We start from the raw sequence: 16,393 nt of genomic DNA, 5'->3' as shown, positions 1-16,393 counted from the left end.
TGTGTTCTTTCGAACTCAAGCCCGTAGTTCACATATTCTAATGCTTAGGGACCGTCAAAATAACTTTGGGTCTGAAAAAGCAAACCATAAGATGACTGATTTATATATCTGTGGACTTTAATCTACAAGATAAAGCTGAGTTTTATCCCTACTGTGTTTACAAGTTTACGCCCATCTGCGCCCACGTGGTGTGCGTGCTGTAACAACGTAGGCTGCACTCCCCCATAGGCAATTTCTGTATCTCGTCCCATTAAATAGGAAGAGAAGTCCAACCAGTTTGGCATTCTCACTGGAACAGAAGCAGGGTGGTCGTTTGGTTTTTAGTGAGAACACGAAAGGGTGGATAAAGTATTGGGTTTGTTTGTAGCGAACACAGAGAATATCCATCCGAATAGCTAGCTTGTTTGCTAAAAGCCAGCGCTAACACACACACAGTGGTCAAGATGAACGGCGAGCTGAACGGTTTCCATAACAACTCGCTCGTCGAAGACGACTGCTTCCTCTTCACGTCCGAATCCGTTGGAGAAGGGCATCCTGGTAAGATCGGATTAAAAAAACAAACAAACTCTTTTAAGTGAATATGTTAGCTTAACAGCACAGCGTTAGTGTTTGGAACAAGGTCATGTGGTGTTGCTGTCAACGTGTTTGCGAGCCGCACTTTCATGTCACACTGTTAACGCGCATCTTATTTTAAATGAACCACATCGTTACATTTATAAAAACTGAAATATTTACAAAATGTATTATTTATATTTTTCTTCTGTGTTTGGCGTCACGTTTAGCTGTCGAAGAAGCTAGCTAGCTTGCCTGTCAATCACAAACACGTCGTGTAATGTATACAATGTGCGTATTTTTGTGAGTCTGGTATAGTTTGTCAAAATATGTTATCATTATTTGCATACGCACGTTAAAAGTACCAGCGTACCTTTTGGAGGAGTGGTGTTATTTTCTCATTTATTGTTGAGGATTTACCTTGGCAACGCCATAATAGTTCCGACATCATGTCTCGTCATGTTTTTGCGTCCTATTTGATAATTAAGTAACTTGGGCGTATTTTCTTATACTATCCTTGTTTTAATTATTATTATTCAAATGTGTACCCTCTAGTGTTATTTGGTGAGGTGAAACTTTTGCCTGATGTAACAAGCCAAATTGAGGTGGGAACCGTTTGTCATCACATTGTAGCTCAACTACACCGGTCTTGCAAACAGTGCAACACATAATAGGATTACTAGTATTTCCTAGATTGAGTTACTGCTGCTCAACTGTAGGAGGAAAAAATACATTAGGAAAGAGAATGGGCAAGAAATCAATGTTGAATTGATTCACGCTAATAATGTTAAAGCCAAATATAGATTTATGGCATTGCTGTGTCATTTAGTGCCAGCTGTTCCAACAAATGGCTGTGTGAAATGGGTGTCATGGCTGCAGCTAGAACACTTGCTCTTGAAACACTGGAGTAGTTCCAGCCACTTGCTTGGAAAGTTGTTTAACCTGTCCCAGAACGTCATCATGAATACTGAGCTGTTGCAAAAGGCACCCACCAGACCACACCTGCACAATGTAATTGGCCATAAATATGTTTAATAATAATATAATACAGTGGAAACTGCTCAAACAACACAATTCCTAGTCCAACGTGTTGTTATTAGTACTAAAAAGTGCCCGCTTAAGTTGGCGTTGACATATATGCTTATCTCGACATAAAATTTGACACCCAAAGGGGTAATTTCTAATGAAAAATTGTTCAGTTTTTGTCAACATGTTAGAGTATTGTCAACTTCCTTGTTATCGCTAAGCACCGTGAAACAACCACCACGACATACCTGTAACTACTGTCTATTTACACAGCATAAAAACGTGGACACAGTCACTTCCTGTTCAGTGCAAAATAAGCTTAAAAATAAAAGCATGGTATTAGCCCCCCTTTTTTTTAATCATTAGACACCAGAAGAGAGATTTGCACATGTATGAAAGTTAACATTGTAGTCAAGACATACAACAAAATGACCGCAGCATCTGATATTGTAATATTGATGGAATGACAATAAGACAGGATGCTTGTGCATAAATCAGCCTTTTATTGGCGTTTACAAAACAGCATGCAAAGTGCAACCTGGGGGCCATTTTCGGCCTGCAGTTTGCTTTTTGTTTGCCCTCGGCATATTGTACAAATACAGTTAATTAACTATTAATGAGATTATTAGATATTACACTAATCTGCTTTGACACCTGTAACACAAAGCTAAGGTGTTGATGGCAACGTCCTCTTGAAAGCAAGACGCACAACACACTTCAATGGGGCCAATGCGGCTCAGCGGCTCTTCTTTCTCAGACTGGCTCTAACTAGCAGACAAATGCCACTGCCTCCTATAGCCCAACCCATGATTCAAAGCTCAGAACCATACGCAATACTCCCGTCACTACAATATCATATGAAAACAGGAAAATGAAAATACGCACAAAGAAATGAATAATGAAGTCACAAGTAAATGTGCAAGAGATGGTTAGTTTCGGTTTTGATTATGTAAACAATTGCTTATGGCGATGTCAGTCAGCCGTTCCAAGTGCGTTGCACTGAAATAGTAATCTTATGTTGTGGTTTGCAGCGTTGCATCATGCTGAGAGGTATTCTAATATGTTGCTCGGCTACGCAAGAGAGGCAAAATATTCTGCTGTCAGCATAATACAGTGCTGCAAACTGTGACTGCAACAGCAAACATTTCATTTTAATACAGGCCTATTGTGTCCACTTGTGTGATATTATTTACCTTTATGTGACATTTATTCTTTTACAGATAAGATCTGTGACCAAATAAGCGATGCTGTCTTGGATGCACACCTCACACAAGACCCAGATGCCAAAGTTGCATGTGGTAAGGTCCTGCTCATGTTTGTTTTACTAGAGTCAAACAGGGAAAACAGGTGCAATATTTAAAGAAGAGAGTAATGGGCAAAATTCCTACAAGACCTAAATGTAACAGCCTTTGCAATTTTTTTCTTTTATTTTGGCCACTAAAGTTTAAAGTTTAACACCCTCAACAGTCTTTATCTCAACGCAGTTATCTATTTATGCTTGTAATGTTGAGACTTTATTCTGGTAAAATTACAGGGTTTTTTCCCCTTGTAATATGACTTTTTATTAAAATTGCAAAATGTTTATCATAATATTGAAACTTCATTCTCATAAAAACAACTTTTTCTTGTATTGTTATGATTGGAATTTGTTCAAATGACTTTTACTGTCATATTACATTATTCTCATAATGTTACAAATTTATTATTGAAAAATTATGACTTTGTTCTAAATGCATGTCTTTATTCTTATCACATATTAGTGACTTTAATTTTGTAATATTCCATATTTATTGTCATGAATTACAACAATTTTTATTGTGATTTATTTTTGTAGTTCTACAAATGTATTTTTTTGCAACAAACATTACAATGGTGTATTTTTTTCATTTCCATGTGACCTTTTGTTTATGAGGCAGTTTAATTGATCTAAAAATATAGTGGTGGTTGTATGCAAGCTACACTTGTATTATCTGTGGCTTCTTTGATGCCTTTATCCATTTAGAAAAACAACTTTCTTGTTTTTGTTGTTTTTTTAAGCAATTTTACTGTGAAGCCTTTGGAACTAACCAAAGGGGCTCAAATTCCTCTGTATGCTTTGTATTATGTTTCCACAAAAGAACATGGAACTAGTCCTACGGCTTTTTTCTGCCTTTCACTAAAAACACATCATGCTTTCATAATCGTGTTTAGTCTAGTGTCTCTTCCCAGGTTTAACATTCGACAGTTGTTTTTTAGCTAATGCACTCAGTTCACGATGACTATGACAAGATCTGTCACACATAAGATTTACGCTTATCTCTCTCTGCAGAGACGGTGGCTAAGACGGGGATGATCCTGCTGGCGGGGGAGATCACCTCCAGGGCCGTGGTGGACTACCAGAAGGTTGTGCGAGAGACAATCAAGCACATCGGCTATGACGACTCCTCCAAAGGCACGTAGAAGCATAAAACTTTATATTGAAAGCAGTGTAATTCAGAGTTGAATAGCTTATTTGCTGGTCCTCTGCAGGCTTTGACTACAAGACCTGCAATGTGCTTGTGGCTTTAGAGCAGCAGTCCTCTGACATTGCTCAAGGCGTTCACCTCGATCGCAAGGAGGAGGACGTGGGCGCCGGTGACCAGGTCTGAAGCCTCACATAAGCAAATACATCTGAAAACTTGCGGTTGGTAGACAAAAACGGTAAACCTGCAAGAAGCGTTGAACAGGCCCTCGCTGGAAAATCCGATTTTACACAAGCCGATGGCCATGGTGCTCACAACCACGAGGCGACACTGTAATTAACTATGGAATGGACATACAGATTTTGTAAGTGTGTCATCTTCATCACACACTCCAATTATGATAGAAGTCTGACTTTGTGGTGCTGAGTTATTTATCAGCTTTTGTGTTGTTTAGCGAGTCATCAGAGGCTCCTCCCACATTTTACGGGATAGCCTAAAATCCTTGGTAATTTTTTATTGCCCATCTGTCTTGTAGCTGTGATGTTCATTTGGGCTCATTTGGTCAGCGGTGCACCGCTATCCCTTGGTGTTTGAGCCCTAAAATTCACAAAAAAAATCCACGGTGTATTTGTTTGTACGGCTGAACTGCTGCATAAAAACGCATGTCTTCCAAAGCATTTTGACCACAACCCATAGGCTGCGTCACTAAAGGGGAAAAAACTTGAACACTCCACCCTCGTTCATGCTAAACTGTGCAAGTTGACTTCCCGCAGGGTTTGATGTTTGGGTACGCCACGGACGAAACAGACGAATGCATGCCTCTCACTATTGTGGTGGCCCACAAGCTCAACGCCAAGATGGCCGAATTACGCCGCAATGGAACCCTGCCGTGGCTCCGTCCAGACTCCAAAACTCAGGTAAAATGTAAACATTGTATTGTGTCTAGTTTCTGTTGACAACTAATTAGAGCAGGGGTGTCCAAAATGCGGGCCGGGTGCCATTTGCAGCCCATAGCTTGTTTTTTTTTTTTGTTAGTGGCCCGCAGCACATTGTAGCAATAAATTTAAACCAAAAGCCCACCAAAAAGGGGAAAAATAGAGTACAAAGACAAAATGTAAAGAGAAGTTGAAATGTTGATGTGTCATTTTCAGTGGATAGTAAATCATATACTGTTATACAAGCTATACACTGACTACTCCAACACATATCCAAGTTGCATTTCTAAAGTATTGTCTCTTGAGAAGATGCACTGTATAAAAATGGTTGCTGAAATGTGAGGGCTGTACTCACTTTAGAGGTGCTGTGTATTATCCTAAAGATATTAAAAGATTATGTTATCTTTTAGGTGACTGTCCAGTATAAACAGGACCGGGGTGCCGTGGTGCCGCTGCGTGTCCACACCATCGTGATCTCAGTGCAGCATGATGAACACGTGGGCCTGGAGGAGATGCGTCACAGTCTGAAGGAGCAGGTGGTGAAGGCCGTGGTGCCCGCCGGGTACCTGGACGACGACACAATCTATCATCTGCAACCCAGTGGACGTTTTGTCATTGGCGGGCCGCAGGTAAGACGTTTCATTGGCTGACATTCGATTTTTCCATGCCGTGTTTTCCTCAAACAGAGTGGCTAAGTGCCTCGATTGCTAGATTAAATCAAAATATACCTCAATGATACAATAATTTAAAAATCCTGTATATAAACAAAGATACACTAATTTAAAAAGTTTTTTGTGATTGCTACTTTTACAAAAGAACTACTCATTTTTGTAACATTCTCATGGCGTATGTCAACCCAAACAAAGTGAATAAGCTTGTTTTGCTAGAACATAAAATGTTGGTATCCACAACTCATTTTGTATTAAACATCAACAAACATTTTTTGATAATTTTCATCACTATTAGTTACTTTAACAAAAAGAAGAGAAGGGTGACCTATTTGTTTTTTATTTATATGCCTGGCGACGTTTCAGTTATATTTATTAACGAAGGAAATCTCCACTTAAATAGTGTGGTCATTGTCTTTATGCTATTTTGTGATAATTTGTCATTAAATAGAGCCACAATGTCTGAATTGAACAGTTATAAAAATACTAATAGATGAAGCAAATACTCTCGAGCTACTCAAAATCAGCTGTCGTGCTACCTGATGGAGACCCCTGGTTTAGAGTATCAAAAATAGGCTATTTAGGGCTTTTTTGGGTGCATGTATTATTCATGTCTTTTCGCCATCAGCTGCAATCTACTGTGTTGTAAAAATCTTTGTTCAGTATTACTATAAAAATGGCCCCCTTTCCAATAAGCACTTTAAGTAACTAATAAATGCCTGGTGCTCTCTGCAACTGAGTGAATGAATTAATTTGTAAACACTACTTAAGTCTTAACTGCACAGTCCTCTGACGTCTGCCTCCCTCCAGGGTGATGCCGGTCTGACCGGCCGCAAGATCATCGTGGACACCTACGGCGGCTGGGGGGCCCACGGAGGTGGCGCATTCTCAGGCAAGGACTACACCAAGGTGGACCGCTCTGCCGCCTACGCCGCGCGCTGGGTGGCCAAGTCTCTGGTGAAAGCGAGACTGTGCAGGCGCGTTCTGGTCCAGGTGAGAATGAGTCCCACCACCGAAAGCGACGTTTATTCTAAGTCTTGTGACTAACATAAACTGATTTAGGTTTCCTACGCCATCGGTGTGGCCCATCCTTTGTCGGTCTCCATCTTCCACTACGGGACGTCCCAGAAGAATGAGGGCGAGCTGCTAGACATTGTGAGGAAGAATTTTGACCTACGTCCAGGAGTCATCGTGAGGTAGCACTTTTTCTTACATGGTATCTGACAAACTTGAGTACACGCTTCACATTTCAGCAAGCATTTTATTACATGACATCCTCTCTGGGGACAATACTATAGAAATAAAACTTTGATATGAGGGATGAGTCATTTTCAGTGGATAGCAAATCTCTACTGCTAAACAAGCTCTACACTGAATACTGTAAAGCAGCCTTTCTCATACATTCATTTATTGTGGTGCCCTGCTGCAAATTTGGACCGCCACAAATAGATTTTGCGGTTCGTAAACACATCTTGCTATAGAGGTGAGCATGAGTCACACAGGAACTAGTCAGAGGCAACAAGCTAACTAAAATTAACAAACTCCAAAGGAATCAGTGCCTCACCAGCCATGAACATCACTACACGTCACTGAACCTGCGGTACTATTTCCTAGCATGCTACACTATATTTAGCGAGTAATCAGACCCCTCTAGATTTTGCCTTTCAAAAAAAAAAGCAACTAGCGAGAAATCTAGCGACTTTTTCTAGTCTTATTGGACACTTTTAGAGACTGATATGAAAACACATCACATATTCTCAACGAGCTGTGGGTCCTGCTGTGGGCCCTTGAGTAAGGTTCATTGATGCAATTTTTTTCACACTGAAGCTCTGAACCTCATTCTGCCTTAAATTGCATCAAACAGACCAGCTCATATGAATAAGAAATGAAACTCTGCGCATCTCCCTTAACTAAATTAAGTAACTTGGCACCTGCATTGCGTTTCAAAAAAAAAAAAAAAAAAAAGCAGAACCAAATTTCACATAAATAATAAAAGCTATGACTGCACAAACAATGAAATGAACACAAGAAGCTTATATTTTGAGTTAAATAAAACCACACTGGTTTCTCAGAAAAAAAATAGTCTCTTTTAAAACCTGCAACAGTATATCGTCTGTTAAAGTTTCAGATTTTCTGGGTATTGTTGTAGCTGACATTGGGATTTGCTTGGTTTTGTCACACAATTCCTCAAGTAAGGTCTCTGCAGCAGAAGCACTGCTTCACAACTCTCCCATCAGTGAAGGATGTTTTGTTTTGCCGCAATATCTGTACAGTCCTTAGTGAACACTCATTTGCATGTGCTGTGCTGTAAATGAATGTGTTATGACTCTGAAGAGTTTTCTTCCTGGGTTATCCGCGCTCTCACATCAGACTTCAGGGGATACTTTTTAAACAAGCCATGCTTCTCTCATTCACTTCTCAGCAAGTAAACAATTTCATCGGCTCATTTGGAGTGATGTCACTGCGTTTCCCATCACGTAACCATAACTGAAGTAAGTAGTAAGTATATTATAGTTCCCATTCACTTTAATTGATCATGGGTCCGTAAAGGGCCATCACTGGGGTATATATTTGGCTGTATATAACACACGTACACACTCATAAAAACGCTTCCTGAAATGTGGGTGGTGAGAAATTGTACGTCTTTTGCTGGCCTTTTTCCTCACAAAGATTCACCTTTCCTTCCTGTGTCAGGGAGCTGGACCTAAAGAAGCCCATCTACCAGCGCACGGCAGCCTACGGGCACTTCGGCCGTGACGTCTTTACATGGGAAGTCCCCAAGACGCTCAAATACTAACCTACCCACCCTCAGTCCCTTCCAAAGAGTCCTGTGTGTTCATCACTCCTTTCTTTTTCTCTGCACAAACAGCCACATCACTGCCACCTCCGCTGAATGTAAAAAAAAAAAAGTCCTCTCTTGAAAGATAAGCACTCTTGCATCGACATACATACTGGCGGCCACTTTCCTTCCTTCCGTGCTGTCCCTTCATGCCGTTTTCTGACGTTTTACAGAGAAGTCAGAAGCTGCTAATTACCTTTTTGGCTTTGTTGGGCTGTACGTTTAACAAAACAAAACTTAAAAATTCAATTTTGTCGCTTTAAATGTCACAGCCAGCGTTCCAAGCGAGGTGATTTTAAGTGTTCTCGATCCTGGGTGTCATTACAGAGTAGCCCAGCCTCCTCATACTTGATAATACCCTGTGGGACCTAAATAATTAAAAACATCGTAATCCTGTAACAGCTGTTTTTCTTTGAACAGTTAGATTTGCACTCAAGTCGTCTAATTTGCTGCACGCTGCGCACACTTTGCTCCTGATTAAATGTGACCTTCACTGCGAATTGTCAAACCACGCTACAGTTAAAGCATTTCCATTATTTATTCGTTATTTATTCCACTAAACCAAGGATCATGCACCCTCCCCATCGCCAAAGTTTGCGACGTCGTAGCGAGAAGACACCTACAGGTTCCCGCCTTGAATAGGCTTGACAATGTTGTCTCTGACGCCACCCTGTGGTTCTGTGAGTGTACTACAGAGAAACTCGACGAGAGCCACACATGGGTGCGCTTGATTTAAAGATCAGGTTAAAAATCAGGACTTTCCAAAGATTGTTTGTTGATGACATGTTTACATCCATTATAGAAGGAAGACCCTAATTGGCTGGTGTTGTACAGAGAAACCAGCCTGTTTACACGGTCGCTCTTGTTTAATTATTGTCAAAGATGTTGCTGATGCTGTAAAAGTGCCTTCCCCCCCCCCACTTCATTCTCTGCATTTCCTCCCTCCCAGAGACCCCCTCTCCCACTCCAATGTGTGCCCCCCCGTTCACTGTTTTCATACTCTGAAGTCTAATCTGCTGTTGCGCTTCTCTGTCAAAATCCTCCAAATAAAAATACATGCTTTGCTCATGCATTTTTGATTATGCATCGCATCTTTTTGGGGGGGGGAGCACACTGTGTTGCATAAAAACACCCACTTAACTGCTGCGTATTTGGTCGAAGCATCATAAAGATTAGTTGGAAAACAATGCCACCATCAAACAGAACATCTTAGCAACTAATTATACACAAGTCATTAATCATTTGACTCATAGTGATTCCATTTTGAGGATATGGCATGTATGCTGGCATGTCTTCCAAAGCATTTTCACCACAACCCATAGGGAGCCTCATTTTTTACACGGCTCTCTCTACAGGCATATTTTACAGATAATTTCATGCTTTTTTCAAATGTATTATTAAACATTCATGCAGATAATTCAGATCAATTGACTGTGTTGCCAAAAAAATACAATATTGAAGCTGGTACAGTATATTTTTATGAAACGCAGATTAGCACAAAATCATAGCACATTAATGTATTTTAGCAATTTCTTTCCAAGAAAACAATAAAGCCACTTACAGTACACCTTCAGATATAAAATGATCAGGAGTAATATAAAGAGAACTTGCTGCAGCACCTGGCTCAGTTGAATGAGAGCACACGCCACTCTGGGATGGGAGGAGAACAATATTTACAATAATAATATGTTACATTATTTCTGTTATTCTATTACAAATCAGTCACATCTACCTGATGTTTACACTGTGTTGTAGCTGAGGGGTTTCCAGGCAAATTTCTGACAGTAGAACAGAGTCTGCATGGAGGAGAAATAACGATCATAAGGATTTAGTTATATTTTCAATTATAACCTGAAATTAAAAAGTTGACAACTCACTCCGCATTTGAGAGAGGTTTGCAGGTCTCTGCACCTGTATGTTGTCAGGGTGCAGGGGTCTAGGGAAAAAAACACGTTTACAATTGGTAAGGTGCATTTGGTTAAACAAAAATGTGAGTTTCGTGGTTATTATTTGTGTTGTAACAAAAAGCGTTGGAGTGACCTGCTTTTAATAAGGTAAGAATCAATTGTATTATATTAGCAGTGTGGCTAACGATAGTTAGAATGCTAGCAAGCGGGCAGGGTTGCGTCAATAGCCAGCATGGTGTGTTATCTTTATTGTTCAGCTGACCTACTCTTTTATCGTTTATATTAAAGTGATAACATTTTATTGTTAAAAGTCTGAATTTCAATTCAAAGACCACCTTCGCCCGCTAGGCTAATATTAGCAAGGCTTAGGGCCATGATGGTAAGTTTTAGGACGTTTGACACAGCATAAACGTCTTATGTATATAACATGCTCATTATAGACCTGTAAAGAATAATCACTTGGACAAATGAGTAAATACCGTTGATATATGTGACATGGTCCTTTTAAAATATTCAGTAACATTCTGGCTTTTGAAATATCCTATAGACTCAATAAGTTGGACCCATGTCCAAGATGGCAGACAGAAACCCAATTATCTTACAGGAATCGCCCAGTCAATTTTCTGATGCGGTGATATATAAGTACAGTATCTATTTCATGTCCGTCTATTAAGCAAAATTGACTTAAACTATGTTACAACAGTAATACTGTCCTTAGTGTTTTGGTTGTAGCATAATGAAGTCTCTGACCCACCCTGAGCTAGATGTGGGTGTAATGTTAGCACTGGAGCTCACATAGCTATGCTAGAGTTGCTAACATTTCTCTCTTCCTGTTGCACTCCTTCATGTTACTTTGTTGTATGTGGCATGTAGTACGTTGGACAACTGCAGAGTTACAGTGTACAGTGGAACCTCCGTTAGTGGCCGCCCTTTAGCATCTTTTTGTAACGTGTACGCCAAAATTCTGCCTTGGATTGCATACATTTTGCGGGTATTGTAGAATATGGCACGTGTCTTGTTGTGTTATTAATACACTGCGCAAGTCCAACTGTGTTCTTAATGTATTTTTTTTTATCACAAAACGTCCTGTTAGCATCCATAGCTTACTAACAAAATGGCAACCGGAACCGTAAGTCAGCTATGTCGCCCATCTATGATGTCATCAGCGGTTGACTCTCAAAACTGTGACCACGCAACACATTTTAATGTTTTTTTTTTTATATAGTTTTATGCATAAAACAATTGTAAATGCATATAAATGTCAAATGAAAATGTAAGCTTACTGTGACCATTGAAGACATGACTTCACGTGACGGCACTTGCAACTTTCTTAGGCTCCATTTTGGTTTATTGAGGTGACAAATTGAATTCGAGAAATAACGAATAGCAAAACAGGAAGGTGGTGAATTGTGTCTTTGGTCACAGTCACATCGAGAATCATGTCTTCAATGAAGTTAAAAGTAACCTTAAATGTTCATTTATCCCTTTCAAGCATAATTTATATATATTGAAGCATTTTGAATTGTTTCCTGGATGGAAAGGTATTATTGTTAAACTATAAAAACATGTTTTGTGTTAACATTTTTTGAGTTTAATTGGGTTTGCATTATTTCTTAAGGGAAAAATATTAAAGTCAAGGTTCCACCGTACTGTATATGTAAATAGTGGATAAAGTTAACAATAGCGCTTCTTGGAGACACACACGCTGTCGCAGACAAACGTAGACAAAAACATCTCATTAGCATTAAAAATACAGACAGACAGACAGTCGTCTTCCTGGTACGGATGACTAAAAGCACTTTTTAACTGCCTAAATTCCATCACCAATGTTCAATTTTGGGCAACACATTTGCAATATACTATTGTGGCTCTTCTGAGGCCTATATCAAATGTTTGAAATTTACGATAATGTATCTTTTATGTCCTTTTTGGGGGGGCGCAATGTCAGCATTCACTCACAATATGTAGTTTAGTTAACAAACAATGGGAAATAACTGACATTTAGTCTAAGCAGTTATGAGAGAGGTAATGTGCTCCCAGTTGGGAACAGAAACCTCCTATGTTCCTCAAATGTATCTTGCGGGTTTTCTCTTCCAGATTCTACAATAATAAGAATAACTAAGGTGTTGTGAGTATGCAAGGACGTCGTAGGCATGACTGACCAATGAGAGGACCCTCTTGATTCTGGCACAGGTGGATGAGGGTGCAGATGGCCCGAGGGGTTGCGTAGCTCAGGATGGCGTCCATCACCGTCTTGCTGAACCTGCCAATAAACACCTCACACTGACTGCGGTAGGAGGCGGGGAGAATGTGACAAATGTCCTCCATCAGCTTCACCACAGCCTCCTGCAACAACAGTAAACAAGGCAAGGGAGTTCCTACGTGGACACTTTATTAGGTACAGTAGATCCCTGCTTTTCGAAAGGTGAAAAACGCGAGTAATTGATACTCCCGTAAAAAAAAGTCTGACGCGCGAGTCGCTTCTCTCCCTCCAAATCCTCCTGCTAGCTTGATGTTGACATTCTCCTCTGATTTTGGATCAACATTTGCAATGAAAGTGACTCTTGTAATTATTAGATTAAATTCATCTCCGCAAACCTCTGCCGTTGTTCACTCGGCAGCTAACAAGCTAAATGCACAATTCGGGTTTAAGCCCTAAATATGCCTCACACACTTATTAAACACATTTTAAGCTAAAATTTAAACATTTTGTATACTGTACTGTAGGTACTCTCCACTAATGAATGATAATCATGGCTGATGATTGATAGAACAGATGGAATCAGAGTCACAGCCCTTAGCCTGGACGTCAAGCGCTAGAAGCTAACGTCTGTTGTGGGGCAGCCTTCACCTTCCTCTAAATCAGCTAGCGGCAGTACGCAGCTCCCCTTCTCTGTGTTCACCTTGCTTCTGTTCTGAGGAGTGTTAAGAAAGTTTACTGTGGGAGCTAATTCTGCTGAAGCCACACACACAGGGCGCTGGCTTCTTGCATTGATGTCACATCATGATGTCAGTTTAGCGTACATATTAGGTATACGCTGTATATGTACATTTTATGCTTTACTTTTACATATTTACAACAACTTATAATGAATCAGGTGTATTTTTGTGGGGGAAAAAATGGCCTATAAAACAAATAAAATACAGTTTTGACTAAAAATCTGCAAATTCGCGGGGCCATGAATGCTGAAAATGCACGGGGATCTCCTGTCCGCCATCATGAGATCCATTGGATAGACACCCGGAATAATAAACATTTACCTCAGTCCTCTCTTTGGGCAACAAGTCATCCAAAGTCTTGACAAAGAAAATGCAGAAGGCGCACGGTGACGTGGGCTTCCCCTAACAAAACCATCAGAATTAAACAACTGTGAGGGAAAGGTAGATTCTTGTGACAGATTCTTTTTAACATGCGTTTTATACTGCTGACATTGTCACCCGTCATGGCAGCCTGGAGGGCCTCGTTGACCGAATAGCTTAGCATTTCCTGCTTGTCGTTGGAGCTACAGAGCCCAATGATTCTGCAAATGTCCTGCGGCTTCTGCATGCACATAGATCGGTCACTAATGGTGTTTGCATACAGAAGACACTATGTTGAAATGCATACTACTTACTGCTACAACGGTGAGGAAACTGATAGCCACCGGGAGGATTTTGTCCACTTCCTCCTTGCAGAATTCAATCATGCTAGCTTTCCCAGGCAAGTGGTCACACAGGTTGCCAAGGCCCTCCGTGATCTTTTTCTGAGGGGAAAAAAAAGACGCTGAATTTGAGTCTTTGCTCAATGAAATCATTATAAAATAACATAAGACCAGACCTCCGCTAAACACAACTGAAAAATATTGTCAGGGAATTCCAGTCCTGTAAGTAGTGGTCATGCATTTTATAAAGTGGAGAATTTCTCAATCTTCACCTTTTTATCTAAATCAGGGCCGACATTTAATGGGTTCTTCCTTCACTCTACAAAGTGTCATGGAAATTGTTTTTTTTATTGTTTTTTTTATTGTAATCCTGGGAAGTCATTATCTTGTTAACCAAACAAGAAAGAGCAAAACATAGGAGATGTGTGCTTGCTTTTAAGAGATAAGATAACCAAATACAGTCAAGTGGAAAAAAGACATCCAAACCTTCCCATTGCATTTTTTCTTGTACATCATATAGCTTTGTTTTTTTGGAGTCATTTCTTCTCTTTCCGCATTGCTACCGTCTCTCCCTGTCCGTTCTCTTCTCTGTGGGGAAGTTGTTTCCACTTGGCAGCAAGTGGCCGTAAAAATGAGTGGGGAAAAAAATGGGAACAATTTGGTTTAACAACGTTGCCGCACATGGACCGTGGGGTTTTTCAAAGTGTGAGGCGGGCCTCCCAAGGGGAGGCGACGGGAAATTTCAAGGGAGGCGCAGCAGCTTGAGAAAAATGAAGAAAACATGCTAAGCTTGTCATAATAAGTGATACGTAAACAGAGTTTGACATGTGCAGAAAACTGTAGAAAATATGCTTCAGAAAAACAGTTTTTCAGCCGCATTTGTTATCATTTCAGTAAACTGCTGCTGGAAAGGAATAACATTGTTTTGTTGCAATGGAAAAATCAGGTGACAAATAAGGAATAGCTTAGTGCTGAAGTATCCAAACAAGGACATCATAACCTCGCTTAGATACACATCCAACTCATAACACACACACATTGTTTATTATAACATCAAACCTTTGTCACCAGGATGGAGTTGGCAGGGGATTCATGGCCCGCTACGTCTAAGTTCTAGGTTGATCCAACTTATGTGACCAGATTGTCTGATAACGTAACGGCCCTTTCCTTATAAAAGGAGATCACACCCACCTGCGGAGGCTCACTTTGTAGGACTTGCAAATTGAGACCAGCGCTTGTTAACCTTCTATGTGACGTTGGTAAATACATTCTGTCTGTTCGCCTGTTCCACAGAGCTGTTCAACCAAAAGTATCGGGTCACAACGGAGTATTCAGTCAGAGCAAGACCAACCCCCTTTCAAGACAGTCCGTGAGAGTATTGCACTTTTCCTGGTATGTTGCCTGTTTATGTTGTTGTCAGTTAGTCGTACAAGAACACACTTGGTTTTACTCAGGAGAAGTCAACTATTTGTATCCCGCTGATACAATGTGCACTACCGTTCCAGGAATTTACTGTGGAGTTGTCATTTTCTTTTGTATCGAAACCAAAGATGTGTGTGTGTGTGTAACTTATCAGCAGTGGCGATAACAGTCAGGAAGGAATGTGTTTGCAGCTGACCCACCTGGAGGTCAGCGTTGGAAAGCAGGTCAACAAGGAGGTTCAATATTTTGGTGCAGTCATCACAGGGGCTCTCACCCTGGGCACAAAATCACAATGGAAATCAATTAGTATGTTTATATTCATTATGTTGATTCCCAATAATGGCTTAAATGTGTGAGAGAGTACATCTACTGTAGAATATTCTAACACAAGCGCACAATTCCCCACGCCTGTGAATATTCTCTTTCATCCACGTCATTGTATTCTCTGGGGGATTGCATTAATCAGCAACTTAACTGTCCAGGTTGTCTTAGAAAACTTTTCCCCTCTCATCAGAGCTTATGCTCAATGACTAGGTAGGACAGCTTTCGCCTCAGGGGTTGGTGCAGGATCCAAAGTAAGGCCAATATGGCTCAATACGACACAGCCACCTTGGCTGAATGGAATGTGAATGAGGTGATTCCACTCTCTCACTGTCGTTGGCTAGTAGAGGCCCCACTCCATTATATCTTACCAGCGGTTGTTTTGCATCACAAAAGAGTGAAACCGACTTAAGACAACCTGAACAGTCCAGTTACAATTGATTCAACATGCTAAGAATGTAATGGTACACGCTTCTGTCTTTTATGCCTGTCTTTTATGCCGTGGAGTGCGTGGGTTATATTCCCAGCCGGGCTTGCGTCAGAAAGGGTATCCGGCGTAAAAACTAACCCAAAGCCATTTGTAATCAATTATTTTATCAATCAATGAGCAAATGGACTATAACCCTTATTTCCTCCCTGAA

At 40.5% G+C, this 16,393-nt stretch overlaps 3 protein-coding genes across 11 annotated transcripts in view; 2 read left to right on the top strand and 1 right to left on the bottom strand.

Annotated features, from left to right (window-relative positions):
- Positions 1 to 183: 183 nt before the first annotated feature.
- mat2aa (methionine adenosyltransferase II, alpha a) lies at positions 184 to 9,502 on the top strand. The gene is made up of 9 exons (XM_054757502.1): positions 184 to 537; positions 2,799 to 2,876; positions 3,887 to 4,009; positions 4,087 to 4,199; positions 4,793 to 4,936; positions 5,365 to 5,583; positions 6,433 to 6,615; positions 6,685 to 6,818; positions 8,317 to 9,502. The coding sequence occupies exons 1-9, from the start codon at positions 444 to 446 to the stop codon at positions 8,417 to 8,419; spliced, it is 1,191 nt and encodes a 396-aa protein (XP_054613477.1). The 5' UTR covers positions 184 to 443; the 3' UTR covers positions 8,420 to 9,502.
- The window catches only part of sftpba (surfactant protein Ba), a 7,708-nt gene continuing 743 nt past the window's right edge, over positions 9,429 to 16,393 (bottom strand). Inside the window, exons 3-10 of the mRNA XM_054757503.1 lie at positions 15,632 to 15,706; positions 13,983 to 14,111; positions 13,799 to 13,909; positions 13,630 to 13,710; positions 12,531 to 12,714; positions 10,339 to 10,397; positions 10,194 to 10,257; positions 9,429 to 10,111 (exon numbers count right to left, since the gene is read on the bottom strand). Coding sequence (XP_054613478.1) covers positions 10,201 to 10,257; positions 10,339 to 10,397; positions 12,531 to 12,714; positions 13,630 to 13,710; positions 13,799 to 13,909; positions 13,983 to 14,111; positions 15,632 to 15,706 — 696 coding nt within the window. The 3' untranslated portion in view covers positions 9,429 to 10,111; positions 10,194 to 10,200. The remainder of the gene's footprint in view (positions 10,112 to 10,193; positions 10,258 to 10,338; positions 10,398 to 12,530; positions 12,715 to 13,629; positions 13,711 to 13,798; positions 13,910 to 13,982; positions 14,112 to 15,631; positions 15,707 to 16,393) is intronic.
- The window catches only part of mpx (myeloid-specific peroxidase), a 20,626-nt gene continuing 13,900 nt past the window's right edge, over positions 9,668 to 16,393 (top strand). For 2 of the 9 annotated variants that reach the window (XM_054757495.1, XM_054757492.1), the window contains exons 1-3: positions 9,668 to 10,515; positions 12,562 to 12,766; positions 15,303 to 15,401. The gene's annotated coding sequence lies outside the window, so the exon portion shown is untranslated. Of the gene's footprint in view, positions 10,516 to 10,653; positions 10,748 to 12,465; positions 12,767 to 15,302; positions 15,402 to 16,393 lie in introns of those variants that run through there. The other 7 variants (XM_054757498.1, XM_054757497.1, XM_054757494.1 and 4 more) reach the window with 6 other exon arrangements.

Source organism: Dunckerocampus dactyliophorus, chromosome 17, assembly GCF_027744805.1.
Source record: "Dunckerocampus dactyliophorus isolate RoL2022-P2 chromosome 17, RoL_Ddac_1.1, whole genome shotgun sequence".
NCBI lineage: Eukaryota > Metazoa > Chordata > Actinopteri > Syngnathiformes > Syngnathidae > Dunckerocampus > Dunckerocampus dactyliophorus.
Note: the sequence above shows the minus strand (reverse complement) of the source record. Positions and strands in the feature narration are given on the sequence as shown.

Bases quoted from the DNA above. Each gene is read 5' to 3' on its own strand.
- mat2aa (XM_054757502.1), top strand. From the start codon at position 444: ATGAACGGCGAGCTGAACGGTTTCCATAACAACTCGCTCGTCGAAGAC. The intron at 2,877-3,886 runs GTAAGGTCCTGC...CTCTCTCTGCAG, and splicing joins AGATGCCAAAGTTGCATGTG to AGACGGTGGCTAAGACGGGG. The intron at 4,937-5,364 runs GTAAAATGTAAA...GTTATCTTTTAG, and splicing joins GTCCAGACTCCAAAACTCAG to GTGACTGTCCAGTATAAACA.